General features: G+C 35.6%; 1 protein-coding gene across 1 annotated transcript; it reads left to right on the forward strand.

Moving 5' to 3' along the window:
- The first annotated feature begins 501 nt into the window (after nt 1–501).
- LOC114415935 (probable manganese-transporting ATPase PDR2) lies at nt 502–15,765 on the forward strand. The gene is made up of 21 exons (XM_028380797.1): nt 502–750; nt 984–1,076; nt 4,461–4,663; nt 4,943–5,015; nt 5,102–5,274; nt 5,376–5,547; nt 6,282–6,386; nt 6,478–6,588; nt 6,680–6,766; nt 6,867–7,049; nt 7,165–7,215; nt 7,297–7,422; nt 8,045–8,124; nt 8,516–8,624; nt 10,603–10,731; nt 11,127–11,192; nt 11,285–11,356; nt 12,724–12,875; nt 13,145–13,256; nt 13,343–13,459; nt 14,390–15,765. The coding sequence occupies exons 1-21, from the start codon at nt 502–504 to the stop codon at nt 15,491–15,493; spliced, it is 3,567 nt and encodes a 1,188-aa protein (XP_028236598.1). The 3' UTR covers nt 15,494–15,765.
- Nucleotides 15,766–17,500: the final 1,735 nt, after the last annotated feature.

The following is a 17,500-nucleotide window of genomic DNA, read 5'->3' on the forward strand; positions in this document are numbered from 1 at the left end:
ATATCATCGTTAAATTATAGATGACCATGTATCACAAGACAATTCATATTTGTAATAATTACCTTAATTTTAAGTGATTTCTAATTCATTATTCAATTAAAACCAATTTCCAATTTTTTTATAAAAGAAAATAGTGTAAGTTGGATCTAGAACTCATTAGCACCAGAATACACCTTAAAGCTAAAAAATCTTATAAATTATAAATAAGATTTCATATGGAGATATGAACATGTACCATTTTTTTTTTTTTATAGAATTGTAATAAAGATAAACTTAAGGGGGGAGGGTTAAGTAATTACCAATTAGGCTTCAGCGGTGACGGAGAGGGAAGGGTAGTAGCTTATAGTGGGAACTGGGAAGAGTCGTTCGCTCGCAAACGGAGACCGAATCGTCGCGAGTGGCGAGGCGTTGTTGAACCCTAACTCTCATCAACTAGATCTGAGATTCACAGTCCTTCTTCCTTCGCATCCCAAAACCCTAACTCTCATCGACGGCGATTCGATGTCGAGTTTCCACGTCGGCGGCAAGGTCGTGGACCGAGTCGATTTGCTGAGGAAGAAGCAATGGCCATGGCGCCTCGACGTTTGGCCCTTCGCTATCCTCTATGGCGCGTGGCTTTCCGCGATTCTTCCCAGCCTCGACTTCGTCGACGCCGCCATTGTCTTCGGCGCGCTCGTCTCGCTTCACATCCTCGTTTTTCTCTTCACCGGTTGGTCCGTTGATTTCAAATGCTTTGCCCATTATAGCAAGGTAATTTGATCTCTCTCTCTCTATTCATCAATCATCGCGTCATCTTAGTAACTATGTTTTTTTTATGGGCAAATGTTGGTTGTTAATTGTTAGCTGGGAATCGAACCCACGACATTTCCTTCCCTTCCTTCTCCTTTTACCACCAAGCCAACCTTATAACTCCTTAGTAACTGTGTGTCTGTGTTTGTGGAGAATTGATTTAGTAATTTTTTTTTTGTTTCGTTTGTTTTCAGGTTAAGAATATTGATCAGGCAGATTCGTGCAAGATTACTCCGGCGAAGTTCTCCGGTGCAAAAGAAGTTGTGCCGCTTCATTCACGGAAAAGTGTAAGTGTCTGACGTGTTTTGAATTGTTGAATTGAAGTGTGGTTGAGTTTTTATGTTTTTTTTTCCTTCTTTCATTCGGAAGATGGAAAGAGTTTTGATACGGGATTTCGGCAGAGAAAACTATGTTGAGTTTATGCGTGGCAAAACTAGATTAGTATTAGGGAAGATGGTTAGAGCTCAGTCAATGAAAAATTGGAAGAGAGTTTGTGTTAGTGTCTTGGTTCATTTATCCTTCCTGGCATAAGACACAACTTGATATGGCATAAGTTTGAGTTGAATAATTTGGATTTAAAAGAAAGTATGAACGTTCTAGATTGACAATTTGTGAACTTCTTTCGAAAGCAAGTGCATTGTGTAATTTGAAATATTTTTTCAATTGCCACCTTAAGTTCATGGGGATTTTTATTTGTTGGAGTGGAGTGTCTATTTCTCTTCTTAATTCATTATTTTTATTGTGTGATATGCATTAATGTAATGGCTACAAAATAACGGTTCTTAGAATTTGGACTTAGGGTCTAACTCAATCCTACAAAATCCACTTGTAAGATGAAGATTGCCCAAGCCTTATAAGCACTACTTAGGTCATATTTCTAGTCGATGTAGGATCTCAACCACCTAAGAACCGCATCTTAGTGGCTGGACTCTATGATGCTTAATTTAGCCTTTCTAGTCAGTCCTTCCGTAGGTAGTCCTTTTTGGCGTAGGGGTGACCGCAATTATTGTGGATTTCCAACCATGATCATTGAAAGTTAGATAGTGGTATGTACTTTCTTAAATTATTTCCTTGAATTAGCCTGTGATGTAATAGTATTTTGTAGAGAATGCTGGTAAACTGACTCACTTAGATCCTTGGTTAGCTTTTTCTTTGATTCTGGGGGTGGACGATGGAATTTGTGCATGGAATATATCTTAGGAAAACTATCAAGTTCTGGTAAGGTGGTAGATTATTGGGTCAATTGCCTTTGAAGGGGATTGGGCGTTGATATATTATTCTGTAGTACTTAACAGGATAAATACAAATTATAATTGTCATGAGATTTTTGGAGCATTCTTCATATGCCAATTTATAGGGTTTGAGAGGAGTAAACAAGTCAAAGTTCTTTGGCAGTATGCAATACATGTGTTGACTAGGTAACTATGGTTAGGATAGGAAGGCCAAAATTTTTTGTTGTTACCTCGTATGGATAAAGTGATCTTAACTTTTTTGTGATGCTGAGATAGTAATAGATAACCACAGTAGTTAGCTAGCCTGAGGTAGTTAGAAAGGGTAGGATGGCACATGTAATGTATACATATAAATTATAATATAGGATACATGAGGAAGGACATCTTGTCATTTTGGTGGAAAAATCCTGCAAAAATTGTGGCAGTAGAGAAAAGAAGAACGCCAATTACTGATGGATGCTCACATTAGGAGCACCTAGGAAGTGGTGTGAGAAGTTGTCTAAGATTTATGAGCTGCAGCAAGAATAGTATGTATGTATGGCTGATGTTGTGCACAAAGGCAAGAATGAAGGCCTTCATTTCGACAGGGCTGATTTTGCTGGAAATGATGCTTATGGCTGGATAACTCAATTGAAAGGTATTTCTGAATGAGAAGTATCCAATAAGAGGAGTGCATGATGGATTTTATGATGAAAATTGAAGGGTGAGCCCTGTCCTGCTTTCAATGGTTGGAGTCTTGCATTCTGAACTTGATTAGATGATGTTTAGGGTTGCAGTCATTGGGCATTTTAGCCACCCATGATCTCGAATCCTTATGAAATTTTATTGAGTCTGAAGCAAGAGGGCTCAATGCAAGAGTAAAGGGAGAATTTCTAGACTTTTGTAGGACCACTTCTTGTCATAAGGAAGGATTACCTTTAGAAATCTTGCTGAAGGGGCTCAAGGAGGAGAGGAGTGGAACTAAAAGATGCAGTGCTGGGTCCTTGTCTGAGAATGGAGTTTTGTCCAAATGGATGGAAACTCCAGAGGTCAGTAGAATGCTTGTTTTGAAAACCGGACAAAATGATTGGTTTGACTGGAAGCTGGTCTAGTGATTGGTTTATTAACTCCAAAAAACTGAAGCATTTTAGAACCTGTAAAGAACTGATCAAACTGGTGAAAACCGGTGCAGAAAACCGGTTTGAGGCTGTCTTTTTAAAAAATATTTGTTGATTTAATTTTAAACATTTCTAATATAAATAAAAACACTTATTTTAGGATTTTACATAAATATAAATTATTTTTGCAATCAATATTAATTTTTATCTTATAAAACATAATCTAGACTTTTATATTGATTTAAATTTTTTTAAATCCTTATTTCTCTTTATTATATATTATTTTATTACTTAAAATATTATATAATATTAAAAAATATAAATTTAATTACTAATGGTACAACTGCAGTTGAACCAATAAACTGTGAATGAATGCTTTCACCGGTTCAACTGCCGGTTCAGTTTTTATAAACATTAAGTAAAATTACAGAGTCACTAACACTATTTGATGGCCATAAAATACTCAGAAAACAGAGCATTGGTGTTTTTGTTTTGACCCAGAAGGGGTTGATGCTGTTTTGCGGTTTGCAGTGGAGGAGTAGGCTTTGTCAGCATGCTGCAAACAGCTGGAGCCCTGGTGGGACTTGTTTCAATATGGATAGATAGAAGATAGATCAACCGATTAGTTAGTTAGTTGCAAATTACAATCAGTGGTTAGTTTATCAGTTAGTTATAATCAGTGTTTAGCTAGCCTGAAGTACTTAGCAAGGGTAGGATATACCACGTGTATAAATATATAATAAAGGAGACAAGACAACAAACATCTTGTCAATTTTAGAGAGGTTTGAGGAATTTGGGCTAGGGAGGTGCAAACCTTTGAAGTACTGCAAGTTTGCAGTTGAGTTAAGGTTGGTTTTCCCCCTACCCCTATTTATTCTAATAAAATACCAGGTTTCTATCAGATAGCAACAATTTTGGAGGGCACTTCATGTGTTTGTCCTTGACTTTTTGTTTATTGATTTTGTATTTTGTGGGTTTTTTTAGAATGATAGCTTTTCAGGTTGGAAAAGAAAAGTAGATGAGTCTATACGAATAAACTTTTCTTAATTTATGTTTGAAATTTAATGTATATTTTGATCTATGTTCTTGTTTGTTAATGTGCATGATTTCATAATTGTGATGCCTTTTATATTTCCAACAGATTTAAAAGTAAACTGTGCTGTGAATATGCAATTTCCTATGTATGCTTGCAAACTCTCCTTACTAATTTTCAATTGTTTGGTTTGTGGATCCAGCTGCCTCTTTTTACATTGTTGTTTACTTGTTTTCTGCTCTTGCAGTTTGTGTTTTTGATGAGCAATTTTATTGGTTGTCTATCACGTTTAAGTGCTTGGTTGTGCAGTCTGCAGGTTCTTCATCAGCGGTGGATTTGGAAGAGAACTACTTCGATTTTAGAAAGCAATGTTTTGTGTATTCAAAGGAGAAGGGGACTTTTTGCAAGCTTTCCTACCCTACCAAAGAAACATTTGGATATTATCTGAAGTGTAGTGGCCATGGCTCTGAAGCTAAAGTTCTCGCTGCTACTGAGAAATGGGGGCGGAATGTGTGGGTTTCCTTTTTCTCTGACCATTTTTATTATTCTTCAGAGCACAATCTGTCGTGGTGTATTATAGATGTGTATTGGATTTGTATTCTCATACATCAATATTTTTGAATTAGACATGCCTTAGTTGCAATCCCTCTATTTTGGTATTTTTGGTGATTCTTGATTTCTTCCCCCTTTTCAAAAAGATATGTATCTTCTCAGTTATTTGATTTATGGCCATTACATTTTTTAGTTTTGCTGTCTAATGCTGTCTAATGTTCTACTTGTTGATCTTCCAGATTTGATTATCCTCAGCCAACATTTCAGAAATTGATGAAAGAGCACTGCATGGAGCCTTTTTTCGTATTTCAGGTATCTTTTTAACAATATTTAATTCTCTTTTTTGTCTTTAATCTTCATGCCAACTCTTAACTTGTTCTTGCTTATATTATGATCAGGTTTTCTGTGTGGGTCTCTGGTGTTTGGATGAATATTGGTATTACAGTTTGTTCACTCTATTTATGCTGTTTATGTTTGAGTCAACCATGGCAAAAAGTCGGTTGAAAACTCTAACTGAGTTAAGACGTGTTAGAGTGGATAGTCAGATCCTAATGGTACATCGCTGTGGCAAGTATGCTATCTCATTCTTAATTCTTAATAACCAATAATCAATATTTGGGTTTAAAGGAATAAAATTTTCATACTTGCATGCATATTGTTTGGATTCTATAGGTGGGTAAAACTCTCTGGTACAGAGCTTTTGCCTGGGGATGTTGTCTCCATAGGTCGCTCTTCTGGTCAGAATGGGGAGGAGAAGTCTGTACCAGCAGACATGCTTCTATTGGCTGGAAGTGTGATTGTGAATGAAGCTATTCTGACAGGCGAGTCTACCCCTCAATGGAAGGTGTTACTCTTTTCCGAACTACTCACACTAATATACTTGTTTGATCATTGATGGATATATGATATGCTCAAAAGTATAAGTTGCTTTTGTGGGGGAGGGGATCATATTTTCTTAAACTTTTATGTAGATGACTATGTCTGATTGCCGAAATTGCATCATTTGTTTGCTTATGTGGACATTGTTGGCAGTAATTATGTCTTGAGTATCTCTCGACATACTTCTATGTTGGTTTTATGTCTTGAATATCTAAAAGTAATGATATTTGATTTCACCCAGGAAGCTGAACAACTTGTTCAGACAGATTATTGACATGATGAAATCTTCTGTTAATATTTAGTTAGTTTGTCATTTGCTCACTATTGAGCTATAGTGTTGCCACACTGATTTTTCCCTCCTGTCTTTATTTATTTACTATATAACTACTGTATTGATGATTGACTATATTATGGTTTATATTTATATAGAGCATTCAATACTTAAGTTTGTTCTTTCCAAAATTTAAATGTTTATGCATGTCCAAGCTTCCATGTTTACTTGTTTATGTAATTATGTATGTATATGATAATATGAATTCATTGTTTTTCACGTGAAAAATAAATATGGTTGGGATATGACATCTTCAATCTTATGGTTGGCTGGTATATCTGAATATCTGAGAAGCCTTTGGAAACTGGAGCTTTTTTTTTTGTCATGTTCTCTTGCACAACTCTTATTTAGATATGCCATCCTTTTAGATTTCAATCGCGGGTAGGGGGATGGAGGAGACATTGTCAGCAAGGCAAGATAAAAACCATGTGTTATTTGGTGGAACAAAAATATTGCAGCACACTCCAGATAAGGTTATTTCTGGCTGAGAAATTATATATTTTCGTTTGATGTTGAGCTAGTGTTCATGCTTCTCATTTTTTTTAAAATTTTGTTGGAGTCAAGAGTTTTCCTCTAAAAACACCTGATGGTGGCTGCTTGGCTGTTATCTTGAGAACGGGGTTTGAAACAAGTCAAGGAAAGTTGATGCGAACAATCTTATTCTCTACAGAAAGGGTAAAGTGATCCAGACCTTACTGAACCCGAATTTGTGATTTCAGTGTCGTTTTGATGATTTTTGCCTGGTTTCTCAATTGACATATTATAGGTGACTGCTAATAGCTGGGAAAGTGGATTCTTCATTTTATTCCTGGTTGTATTTGCTCTTATTGCTGCTGGTTATGTGCTTGTTAAGGTGATGTTTCCCTACAATTGCATGGTGAACATTGATATGGTTTGGCCTTAATGGTAAATTGTGATATGGCTTGGTAAATTGTTAATTTTTATGCTTACAGGGGCTAGAAGATCCCACAAGGAGCAAGTATAAACTTATACTAAGTTGTTCACTTATTGTTACTTCTGTGATTCCTCCTGAGTTACCAATGGAATTATCAATAGCTGTTAATACTTCCCTGATTGCACTGGCACGGCGTGGCATTTTTTGCACAGAGCCTTTTCGAATACCATTTGCTGGAAAGGTACCTGGAGGCCTGTCACTATGTTTATACTGTTGTACATCCTTTACTTTGTTAGATATATTAGATCATATGAAATTGGTTTTTTGTAACTTATTGTACATACCTTGCCCTACAGGTTGATATATGCTGTTTTGACAAGACAGGGACACTTACTTCTGATGACATGGTATGTCCATACCAGTCATGATATTGATTTTTCATTTAAGACCATAGTTTGTGGTGTAACATTTTAGTTCCTACTTTGTAGGAATTTTCTGGAATTGTTGGGTTGAATGGAACTACAGATTTGGAATCTGATACGAGTAAAGTGCCTCTGCGAACTGTAGAAATCCTGGCTTCTTGCCATGCATTGGTATTTGTTGAGAATAAGCTGGTATGCCTCTCTGCTGGAGATTAAATTCAATCTAAGTTTTTAGACCTTGTTATTGAGTTGAGCAGAAACAGACCCTTTAGTGGGAAAAAAAACTTAACATTATCAAGTGTCATGATCTCACCAGTTATTCTTTTAAACCTCAACTTTAAAATAGAAATGTATTATATTAATAAAATTTATTTAAAGGCTAGGATCTCATGGAGTGGTAAAGTCACTACAGGGGCTCCATTTCCATGATGAACAGACAGAGAAGTAATATATGCCATGGTACAATATTATTCTTCAAATCAAATTACTTTTGATATACTGTCAAAAGTTGCTTCACTGATGTCATGCTAACTGTCTAAATCAATTTTTAGATGATATAGAAAGTTTTTGTGTTTTGGAATCAAAATAAAACTTCTGTTTCCACAATTCTGTCCCTCCATATCCTAATTTTTCTAGGTTATAAATATTTTTCGTGCTTTCTACCTGATACTCATCAAGCTTGAACAATAGGTATTCATGATTCCAGTGGATTTAGAGTTAGAAGGACTTTGTGTGTTTGCTCCTTTTATATATGCTATTGTTTGTTGACAGTTGACACTGTATTTTTATTAATATATTCCTTACTTTCTCCCAGGTTGGTGATCCTCTTGAGAAGGCTGCACTTAAGGGAATTGACTGGAGTTATAAATCTGATGACAAGGCTGTTCCAAAAAAGTAAGTGAATCCATTGCTGCTTATTTAAATATCTTAATTCTTCTTTATTCTCTATGCAGCCAAATAATTGTCTCTTTTTATCATGTGCAATGTCAGATTTTATGCCTTGGAAATTTGTGGTATTTGGGCTCATTTAGTTAGATTGTTGCCAGTCATGGTTGGCAAACTGGTTTACATTCCAATGTTCCTGTTGTTTGAGCAAGGAAGTACAGTGATTAACAAAAAAGAATATGTTACTTCTGACCTCTGGCAAAATATTATATTCATAGTCTATGACGTTTGGGGTTTGAATGCTTCATTCATGTTCTTTCATTTTCCTGATTAATATGTCCTTGTTTGTACTTTTAAGCCCTCTGTCAATGTTTTATCCTGATATGCTATCAAATTTCAGGGGAAATGGCCATCCTGTCCAAATTGTTCATCGGTACCATTTTGCATCTCACTTAAAACGAATGGCAGTTGTTGTTCGCATTCAGGAGGAATTTTTCGCCTTTGTGAAGGTTTGTGGGTTGTTCATTTGTTTAGATATATATCCTTTGGATACATGCTTGTTACCCAATTAGGTCCTCTTGATTTAAGTTGCTTCTTGGGCATTATGTACTTTGGCTTATAGTTAATGAAGCCATGACTTGAGGATTTAGCAATGACTTGTATTATCATATATTTTGGGGGTTATGAAATGGTCAATAATAGAAGTGAGTTGAGAAGAAGGAAAATTGATTGGTAAAATAGCCATGTGGGTTTACTAATCATCAAACGTGGTGCTAAATTATTTTATTTTGTTAACTTCAAATAATTCTTGTAATGATCAATAACCTCGAGAAAGCTGATTGTTTTATGTTTGAAACTTTGAATGTTTTGAATACCATCCTAGTTTCTTTTTTTTTTTTTTTGCTCAGCAAAGATAATATTGTATATATATAACTTGGAGTACCAGGGGTACTAGATTACAGCCTTAAGAGCACCATACAAAAGGTTCCACGATCAGACATATATATTCTGAGAGAGAACCTTTCTATGGGTGCATATGAAAATTACATTTAGTAACCCTCAATGATCTACCCTTTACTGAAATAAAATCCCTGTCTAATGGTACTGGACCATTGGTTAAAGTGGGTAGAGAAGTCTTTCTCAAAGTTCCTAAGCCAAGTCCAGAGAATGAATGTTGCATCTTCAAACAGTTTATTGGCATTGAAAGTTGCATTAGAGAACACTATGCTATTTCTTAGCTTCCAAATAGACCACGTTAGTGCTAACCACCATCCTAGCCACGTTAGAGCTTTCTCTTTTAAATTTTCTGTTTTAATTTTTTACTCTTCTGGTATATTTTTCTTTCTAATTTTAAGGCATGTCTCATGTATTAATAAGGGATGCATCATGTGAGAGGTGTGAGGGCTAATTTTGACCATCTATGTAAGGTTAAATGGTGAAGATTAGGTTTTCTTGAACTATATAAATGTGTATATTATAAATGATAATTTACATATTATAATTTACGCAATACATGTATTGCTGCTTATTTAGTGTTTTTTTTCTTTTTTGGAAATTATTAGTGTATTAAGTTTTACTTTGTGATTCAGTTGGGACAACTGTTAGAACATTTATGATTCAGTTAGGACAGCTGTGGTTTGTTATTTCTGTTAGTTTGCTAGAAGCTGTTATTTCTGTTAGAGCAGTAACTAACTTTGGTTATGTGTTTTCATATCTGTTCTCTCTATAAATAGAAAAACAAAATCAGTTTGTAACTAACCTTTCAATTCTAAATCAACAATAACATCTTCCAGCTTTCTTCTTTTCTCTCTCAAACTCTATGAGAAATGTATTAGGAAATTAATTGAAAATATTTTTTTAATAGAATTTGCATCCATGCAATAAAATATGAAGCTATCTTTAAAAAATTAGGGTCTACGAAATGAAAATTAAAATTATATTGGGCATGTTACCATGGTTGTCTGTCACTTTTGATTGGCTCATGTTAAATGTTTAATATGTCCCTCAGTGGCTAAGAATATGGCTAAAATAATCCCTTAAGCAAGCTAGCTTTTGGGAGTGAGTTAGACCCAATCTGTTCTAATAAATGTATTGGCAGTCTTTTTATTTATATATTTAAAATTTAAAGTGCTTACCCTAGTTTGTTAATAAAAATAATCCATGTTGCACTCATAAAAAGAATGTAAAGGCTACAGCAAGTGTTTATTAGATCTGGTCTTGGCAAATAGTAATTCATTATCATATTTTCTGGGTACTGGGATTTGGCAGTTGGTTCTATAATGTTGGCTCACCCGTGCACTATGCATTTTCCAAGAGCGTTTTTGGATATTATGTTGAGATAAAATGATTTGAGTGGACTGATTTTGGCACTACTTTAAGGCCTTTTATGTTTTAAAGAAACTTTTGAACAGTAGTAACTAGTAAGTTACTGTGTTATTTCCCTTTATTGTTCCCCTCTTAGGAATTCTTTATGACCTTTTATTTCAGGGTGCCCCAGAAGTTATACAAGATAGGCTCGTTGATATACCGCCATCATATGTTGAGACCTACAAAAAATACACACGTCAAGGGTCTCGTGTTCTTGCTCTGGCTTACAAGTCTCTTGCTGACATGACAGTAAGAATATTATGGGTTTTACACTGTTTCAAGAACCTTTCTCCACTGTATATTCAATTATGCACAGGAGAACAAGAATAATAGTTTCAAGTTTCCTGCCTTGTCATTTTAGTTATTTGAAGTGGGTAAACTTAAACATGTTCAATGTGTGTCTATTTTGGCTTTAATTCTTAATAACACCTATTTTTGTATAGCTTGACATTCAAGTTAATTTTCCCTTTTCTATTATTTTGACAAATTTGGATCCTAACTTTTAAGTGTAATTGAGAGTCAGAGAACTGCATTTCCCCCCTCTTTCCTGAAGAATACTTGGTTTCCTTCCTCATTTTTGCTTCATTAATTACTTGCAACATTTGTTTGTTTGCATTATTGCTTATTATTTGTTATGCTTGAAGGTCAGTGAAGCTAGAAGCTTGGATAGGGGTATAGTGGAGAGTGGACTTACTTTTGCGGGTTTTGTGGTAATCAATCAACTTCCTAATATAATCTTTGAGTTAATTCTAGAATTCTTCCTCTTCATTGATGCTAAAAGTTGGTATGGTGCTATTTTCAGGTATTTAATTGTCCCATAAGATCAGATTCAGCCACTGTTTTAGCTGAATTGAAAGAATCCTCGCACGACTTAGTAAGTGCGGCTTTCAAATTAGCTTCTCTTACAAGAATACTTAAGTACTTTCCTTATTGCAAAAGAATTTTTCTTAGATCTAATGAAAACATCAGCATTTATGAGTAAATGAGCTGAATATAGCTTCATTCATTCTACTTTAGGAGCTAAATGTCCAAGAGTATATATATAAAGGTTGAAAATTTGCTATTTATTTTCACGATGTTTTAATTAATATCATAATTATGTATGTTCAAGCACTTTGGAGCTGAGCATAATGGGATTGTAGAATCCATGCGGTCAGCTTTCTTAGTGGGAATAAGGTTGATAAGCCAGAATGAAACATAAATGTCATAAATTGAGTATTTCACAATACATGGGCATTTAGGATGGATAAGAATAATAAGATTAGGCATTCAAGATCATTAGTGGGAAGGTTGGGGTCAAGATAGTCACAATTGTGTTAGACCTTAGGATCATATGCTTATGCAGTTTTTGGTTGCTGCTACTAATGTCTTTAATTCCCCCTCTCGATCTTGGCTGGGATCTTAATGTTGACTACCTTGGTTGGATTGGAGTAGCTCCTAGAAAGGAAAAATGATGAAAAACCATTTGTAGACGATTTGAAATGCAAGTCTGTTCCTACACAGGTCTCTGTATGATTTGAAATTATAGATGATGCTCCTTTACTAAGGGTTAGAAGGAATGAAGATATGGTATTAATAAAAATTTGGCACCTGAGATTTCCCATACATAAGTGGCAATAAGTCTTGGTTAGTTTTGCTTTTGTTGTTCAAGCATGATTTGGTAATATCTGACTGGTTCCTACATATAGGCTTTAGCCTTAGAAAGATGTGGAATTGAAGATGAGGTCTCATTAATGAGGAGGGGTAGAGGGAGACCAATAAGGGCATGGCGAGAGACTCTTCATAAGGATTTTAGCATACACAGGGATTCATGAATCGTATCCTACCTTTTAGTGACATCGAGTCTTGATTATTGTTGCAGTTGTTCAAGTACCTTGGATCAATTTAACTCTGTTAAGGTTTTTTCAATATTATCTATTGGGGAACAGTAGTAATTTGAACTTCTAGTTGTCATTATCAAGTTTTATCATTAGAGTTCATCAATGTTATTTAAGAATGATTTTCTTACTGATCAATTCAATTTATTTGGGATATCTTTGGGTTAGTGTGCCTGCTTTTAAGACTGAAGGCTTGGTATGTAATTTGTAAGGCTTGTGTATTATTTTGATTCATGTAAATTGTTAACGAAGCTGCTGGCCCCTCCTCCTTTGGGGTGGATGTAGGGGCTGGGATGGAGGGTTTTGGGATCCTTACTTAAATTAGCAAGAAGTAACTGACTAGCATCTTTCACTTAATTGATAGGTGATGATTACTGGTGACCAAGCGTTGACAGCTTGCCATGTTGCTAGCCAAGTTCATATTATATCAAAACCTACATTAATCCTTGGCCCGGCACAAAATGGTGAGGGATATAATTGGATGTCCCCTGATGAGACTGAAAACATTCGCTACAGGTAGTTTTCTAGTTGCCGTATCTTATGTACTAAATTGATTCTTGTTAATTTTAGCTTTAGACAAGTAGTTGTTGAATGTAAGAATTTTTTATTGTCATTTGTAGTTTTTATTATGTCCTCTGCAAAGGAGGTACTTGTTCTGCAAAATTGTTAAGCTGAAGTTTTTACTCAACAATGCCTCCAAAGTCCACACTCTCTTTTGCAGTCATTTTTAATTTTCTTTTCAGTTTTTCAAAATTTTGACTGATAATAGGTATAATTGGTTTCAGTGAGAAAGAGGTCGAGTCTTTATCAGAGACTCATGATCTCTGTATTGGAGGTGATTGCATTGAGATGTTGCAACAGACATCAGCTCATCTTCGGGTCATTCCCTATTTGAAGGTTTTGATCTTACGCTTAATAGCAAAACATTAGAACAGAGTTTTTGGTACTGCCTTCGTCAATGACAGTTACATTTTTTGTCTCAGGTTTTTGCTAGAGTTGCCCCCGAGCAAAAAGAACTTATCATGACCACTTTCAAAATGGTGGGACGGTTAACTTTGATGTGTGGGGATGGTACCAATGATGTTGGAGCTTTGAAACAGGTAATGTGTTTAGGTAATATTCAATAGATTGTATTTTGTTTTCTGAATATTAAACTTGTCAGTTATCAGTGTCAGTCATCAGTGGAAAATAAAATAAACTCTTTACAAATTACAACCTCCATACCCACCATATTAGATCGCATTAATTAAAGAACCTTACTAATAGTGTTATTTAGTCACATATGAAGGTGAGTTGTCAAAACAACCTACCTGGCTTGGCCCGCCACGGCGCCACCAGTTGAGTTCAAAGGTGAGCCAACTCAACTTTGGCTACTGTTTTTATGAGCCCGGAAATTGCTAACCCAGCTCAATCCACCATATGGTGTGGGTTGAGCTGATTGGTGTACCTATTTTTTCTTCAAAAAGATAAATCTGGAAAAAAAAAGGAAAACCCTAAAATTATTAAAAAAATAAAAATAAAAAGAAATAAGACAAATCAGAAAAATAATAGCTGTGGGTTGGTTGGGCTGAGTAATGTTTTGACACCGGAAATCAGAAAAATGTAATTTCTAAATTAAATATATAGAGACCCATGAGCCAGCCTGATCTATCCTTTGGGTGGGTGGGCTGGGTCCAAATAATCTGGGGTGCATGTGAGCTGATGTTTGTTTTCCGATCCAATTCATCCATGATCTTGGGTTGAACTGGCTCGACCCGCAGATTGAAACCCTGAAGGGTCATCTTGGATTGTAAGATGATCTGTTGGCTACAGTTCTAATTACATAGCCATGTTATTTCAGTTTCCAGTGAATTTCTTATTATTGTAAATGAGAAGTTACAAACATTTGAATTTGGTATTTTGTTATCATGGTATTAATCTGTGTTGCTGTTAGTCTTGCATCATAAATTGGCATTATTTTGGTTGGAAGTACTTGGTATGTTGCATGTATATTTACCGAAGAATAATATAGGCTGACTTCTCTGGTTTAGGCCCATGTAGGAATTGCTCTTCTGAATGCATTGCCTCCAACTCAAAGTGGAAACTCCTCTTCAGATTCGTCTAAGGAAGAAGGTTCAAAATCTGGCAAGCAAAAGAAATCTAAACCTGCAGCGGACACATCTGGGAAGACTGCTGGTGAAGGCACTTCAAAAGCCAAAGTTGCTTCAAAATCAGATTCCGCTAGTCACTCATCTGGTAACCGTCATCAGGCAGCCGTTGAGATGCAACGGCAGAAGCTTAAAAAGATGATGGATGAGCTTAATGAGGAAGGAGATGGTCGTGCACCCATTGTCAAGCTTGGTGATGCCTCAATGGCATCTCCATTCACTGCTAAGCATGCATCTGTTGCTCCCACCACTGACATAATTCGTCAAGGTCGGAGTACCCTAGTGACAACCCTCCAGATGTTTAAAATTCTGGGTCTCAACTGTCTTGCTACTGCATATGTGTTGAGTGTTATGTATCTGGATGGTGTCAAGCTAGGTGACATACAAGCCACAATAAGTGGTATCTTCACTGCTGCATTTTTCCTCTTTATCTCACATGCACGCCCTCTTCCCACTCTTTCTGCTGAACGTCCTCACCCCAACATCTTCTGTGCTTATGTTTTCCTTTCCCTCTTGGGACAATTTTCTATTCACCTGCTTTTCCTGATCTCATCTGTGAAAGAAGCTGAAAAACACATGCCAGATGAATGCATTGAACCTGATGCAGATTTTCATCCCAACCTGGTGAATACTGTTTCCTATATGGTGAGCATGATGCTTCAGGTGGCCACATTTGCTGTGAACTATATGGGTCATCCCTTCAACCAGAGTATTTCTGAAAACAGGCCGTTCCGGTATGCACTTGTTGCTGCTGTTGTTTTCTTTACTGTGATCACATCAGATCTATTCAGGGACTTGAATGACTGGTTGAAGTTAGTGCCATTGCCTGTGGGATTAAGGGATAAACTATTACTTTGGGCGTTTCTAATGTTTTTGGTTTGCTATTCGTGGGAGAGACTGTTGAGGTGGGCCTTCCCTGGTAAGATCCCAGCTTGGAAGAAGCGACAACGGCTTGCTGTATCTAATTTAGAAAAGAAACAGGTCTAAAGTAGTTGAAGAGATGTGATGAAGAAAAACACTGACGACGGGCATTGCAATGATGACTAGGTCAGAGACTGGACATGATGAATTTTGTTATAGGTTCTTTATTAATTGTCTTATTAGTTCTTTTCCCAGAGATGGATGGGGAATTTATACGATATCATTATTTTTGGGAGAAAGGTATGAATTTTAGAACACGTGCCTTCCCAATTATCTGAGATGATTTTGTTAGCACAGGAGTTTTTAATTATTTAAATGTTACGATTCATTATACTCAACCGCTTTGCTCGTAAACTAAGTAAAATAAAAGCCGCGTTACATTAGGAGGCGTTTGTATACTCCGCATGCGATTGATACATTACATTACATGAAAGCAGAATAGACTTATATTCTACATAACTAGTAAAATGAACTCTCATTAGCTACTTGGATGGATGATATGACCATGAGTTTGTTATGTTAGGAACATTACATGAAAGCATCAGAGGTTACTTTGAAATTGGAAAGTGTAACTAGACACTTGATAATGCTGAGGAATAGAGTTGATACATTAGATGTATTTTATGCAGATATTTTTGGTTGGAAGTTTCAACATAGAATTGGATGAGAGGATTTGAAACTGAATAATGGTTCTGGTTTAATTAATTAGGCCCCGTTCAAGGTGATTTTTAGTTTGTAGTTTTGAAATTTTAATAAATTAAACTCAATTTTAGATTTGAATTTTCAGTTTTAATTTTTTTTAAAACTTTAACTGAAAAATTATCTTTTTCAGTGACTTCTCGTGGCTCCAACCCGTATCACATCCCTTGTGAAGTATGATGCCAATCCAACAACTATCCGTGGATCTACTTGCCTCATCTTCAACTCTAGACAAACAACAACCATCACTTTTATCCAATTTTACTGATTAATGGTACAACCAAATACACTCATCTCTTTTGTTTCAAAATTTGTTTAAGCAAGAGGAGCCATTTAACTATTTTAAAATTATTAACCATGACCTTCAATCTATAATTCAGGCAACAGTTGAATTCCCAACTCTAAAACTCGATATTAGAAATTAAAATTCACCACAAAAAAATCTAGATCCAAACCCCCAAGACGCGTAACAAAAAATTTAGAATTCCAAAACACAGAACACAAACATGCGACAGGGGCACGCGACGATCTTAGGGAGGGGGAGGATCAACATTGAAGTATATCCAAATCTTGAGAGAGAGACGAAGAGAAGGAAATGTGTGAGGGTTGGATAAAAACTGAAATAGAAATTAAAAAACTCATTTTTATTGTTTTTGAAATAGAGTGAAAACTGATTTGAAAACAAGAAAAAAAATTAATTCAATCTCATTTTTATTGAACACGTTTTCATTTCAAAAATGCATTTTAAAATAGAAAACAGAAAACTCACAATTATCCTGAATAGGCCTTACTTTTACCATAATATTCAAATTGATAAACATGTAGAACAGTTAAAAGAAAGATGAATTACTGGTAGCTTATTAAATAATCATATGAATACTATTTAATAGAGGTGACAATTGTGTAGAATATTTGGTTGAAAGCAAATTTGGGTGGAAAACTTCTAATGAGATTGAGATGTTATAAATCATAAATGAGTTAATATGGTGTAACTTTTGATTGATAGAAGGGGGAAACGATTCTTAGGCTTATCAATAGTTCACGTTAAAAAGCCTATCATTTTATATCGTTGCAGACTCCTGCCCTAAAAAAAAAAAGTCGTTATTTAATTATTTTGTGACTAAAATATGGTTCGTCGGTTGAAAACAAATGTGATTGTCTAGTTGGCATTTGGAAATTGAGTCAAGGAACACAAACTCTACATGAGAAAGCTCAACTCAACTCTAGAGGCTAGTACATGACATAAACTCCCTATTAAATGTTGTTCTTTATGACCTAATACTTAGCTGTCAGAATTCTCAGTGGCTAGATTCCCATTGTTCCAATGCGTAGGCACTCACGAAAAAAATAAATGAAAAGTCCTACTAAGGTTTG

Source organism: Glycine soja, chromosome 6, assembly GCF_004193775.1.
Source record: "Glycine soja cultivar W05 chromosome 6, ASM419377v2, whole genome shotgun sequence".
NCBI lineage: Eukaryota > Viridiplantae > Streptophyta > Magnoliopsida > Fabales > Fabaceae > Glycine > Glycine soja.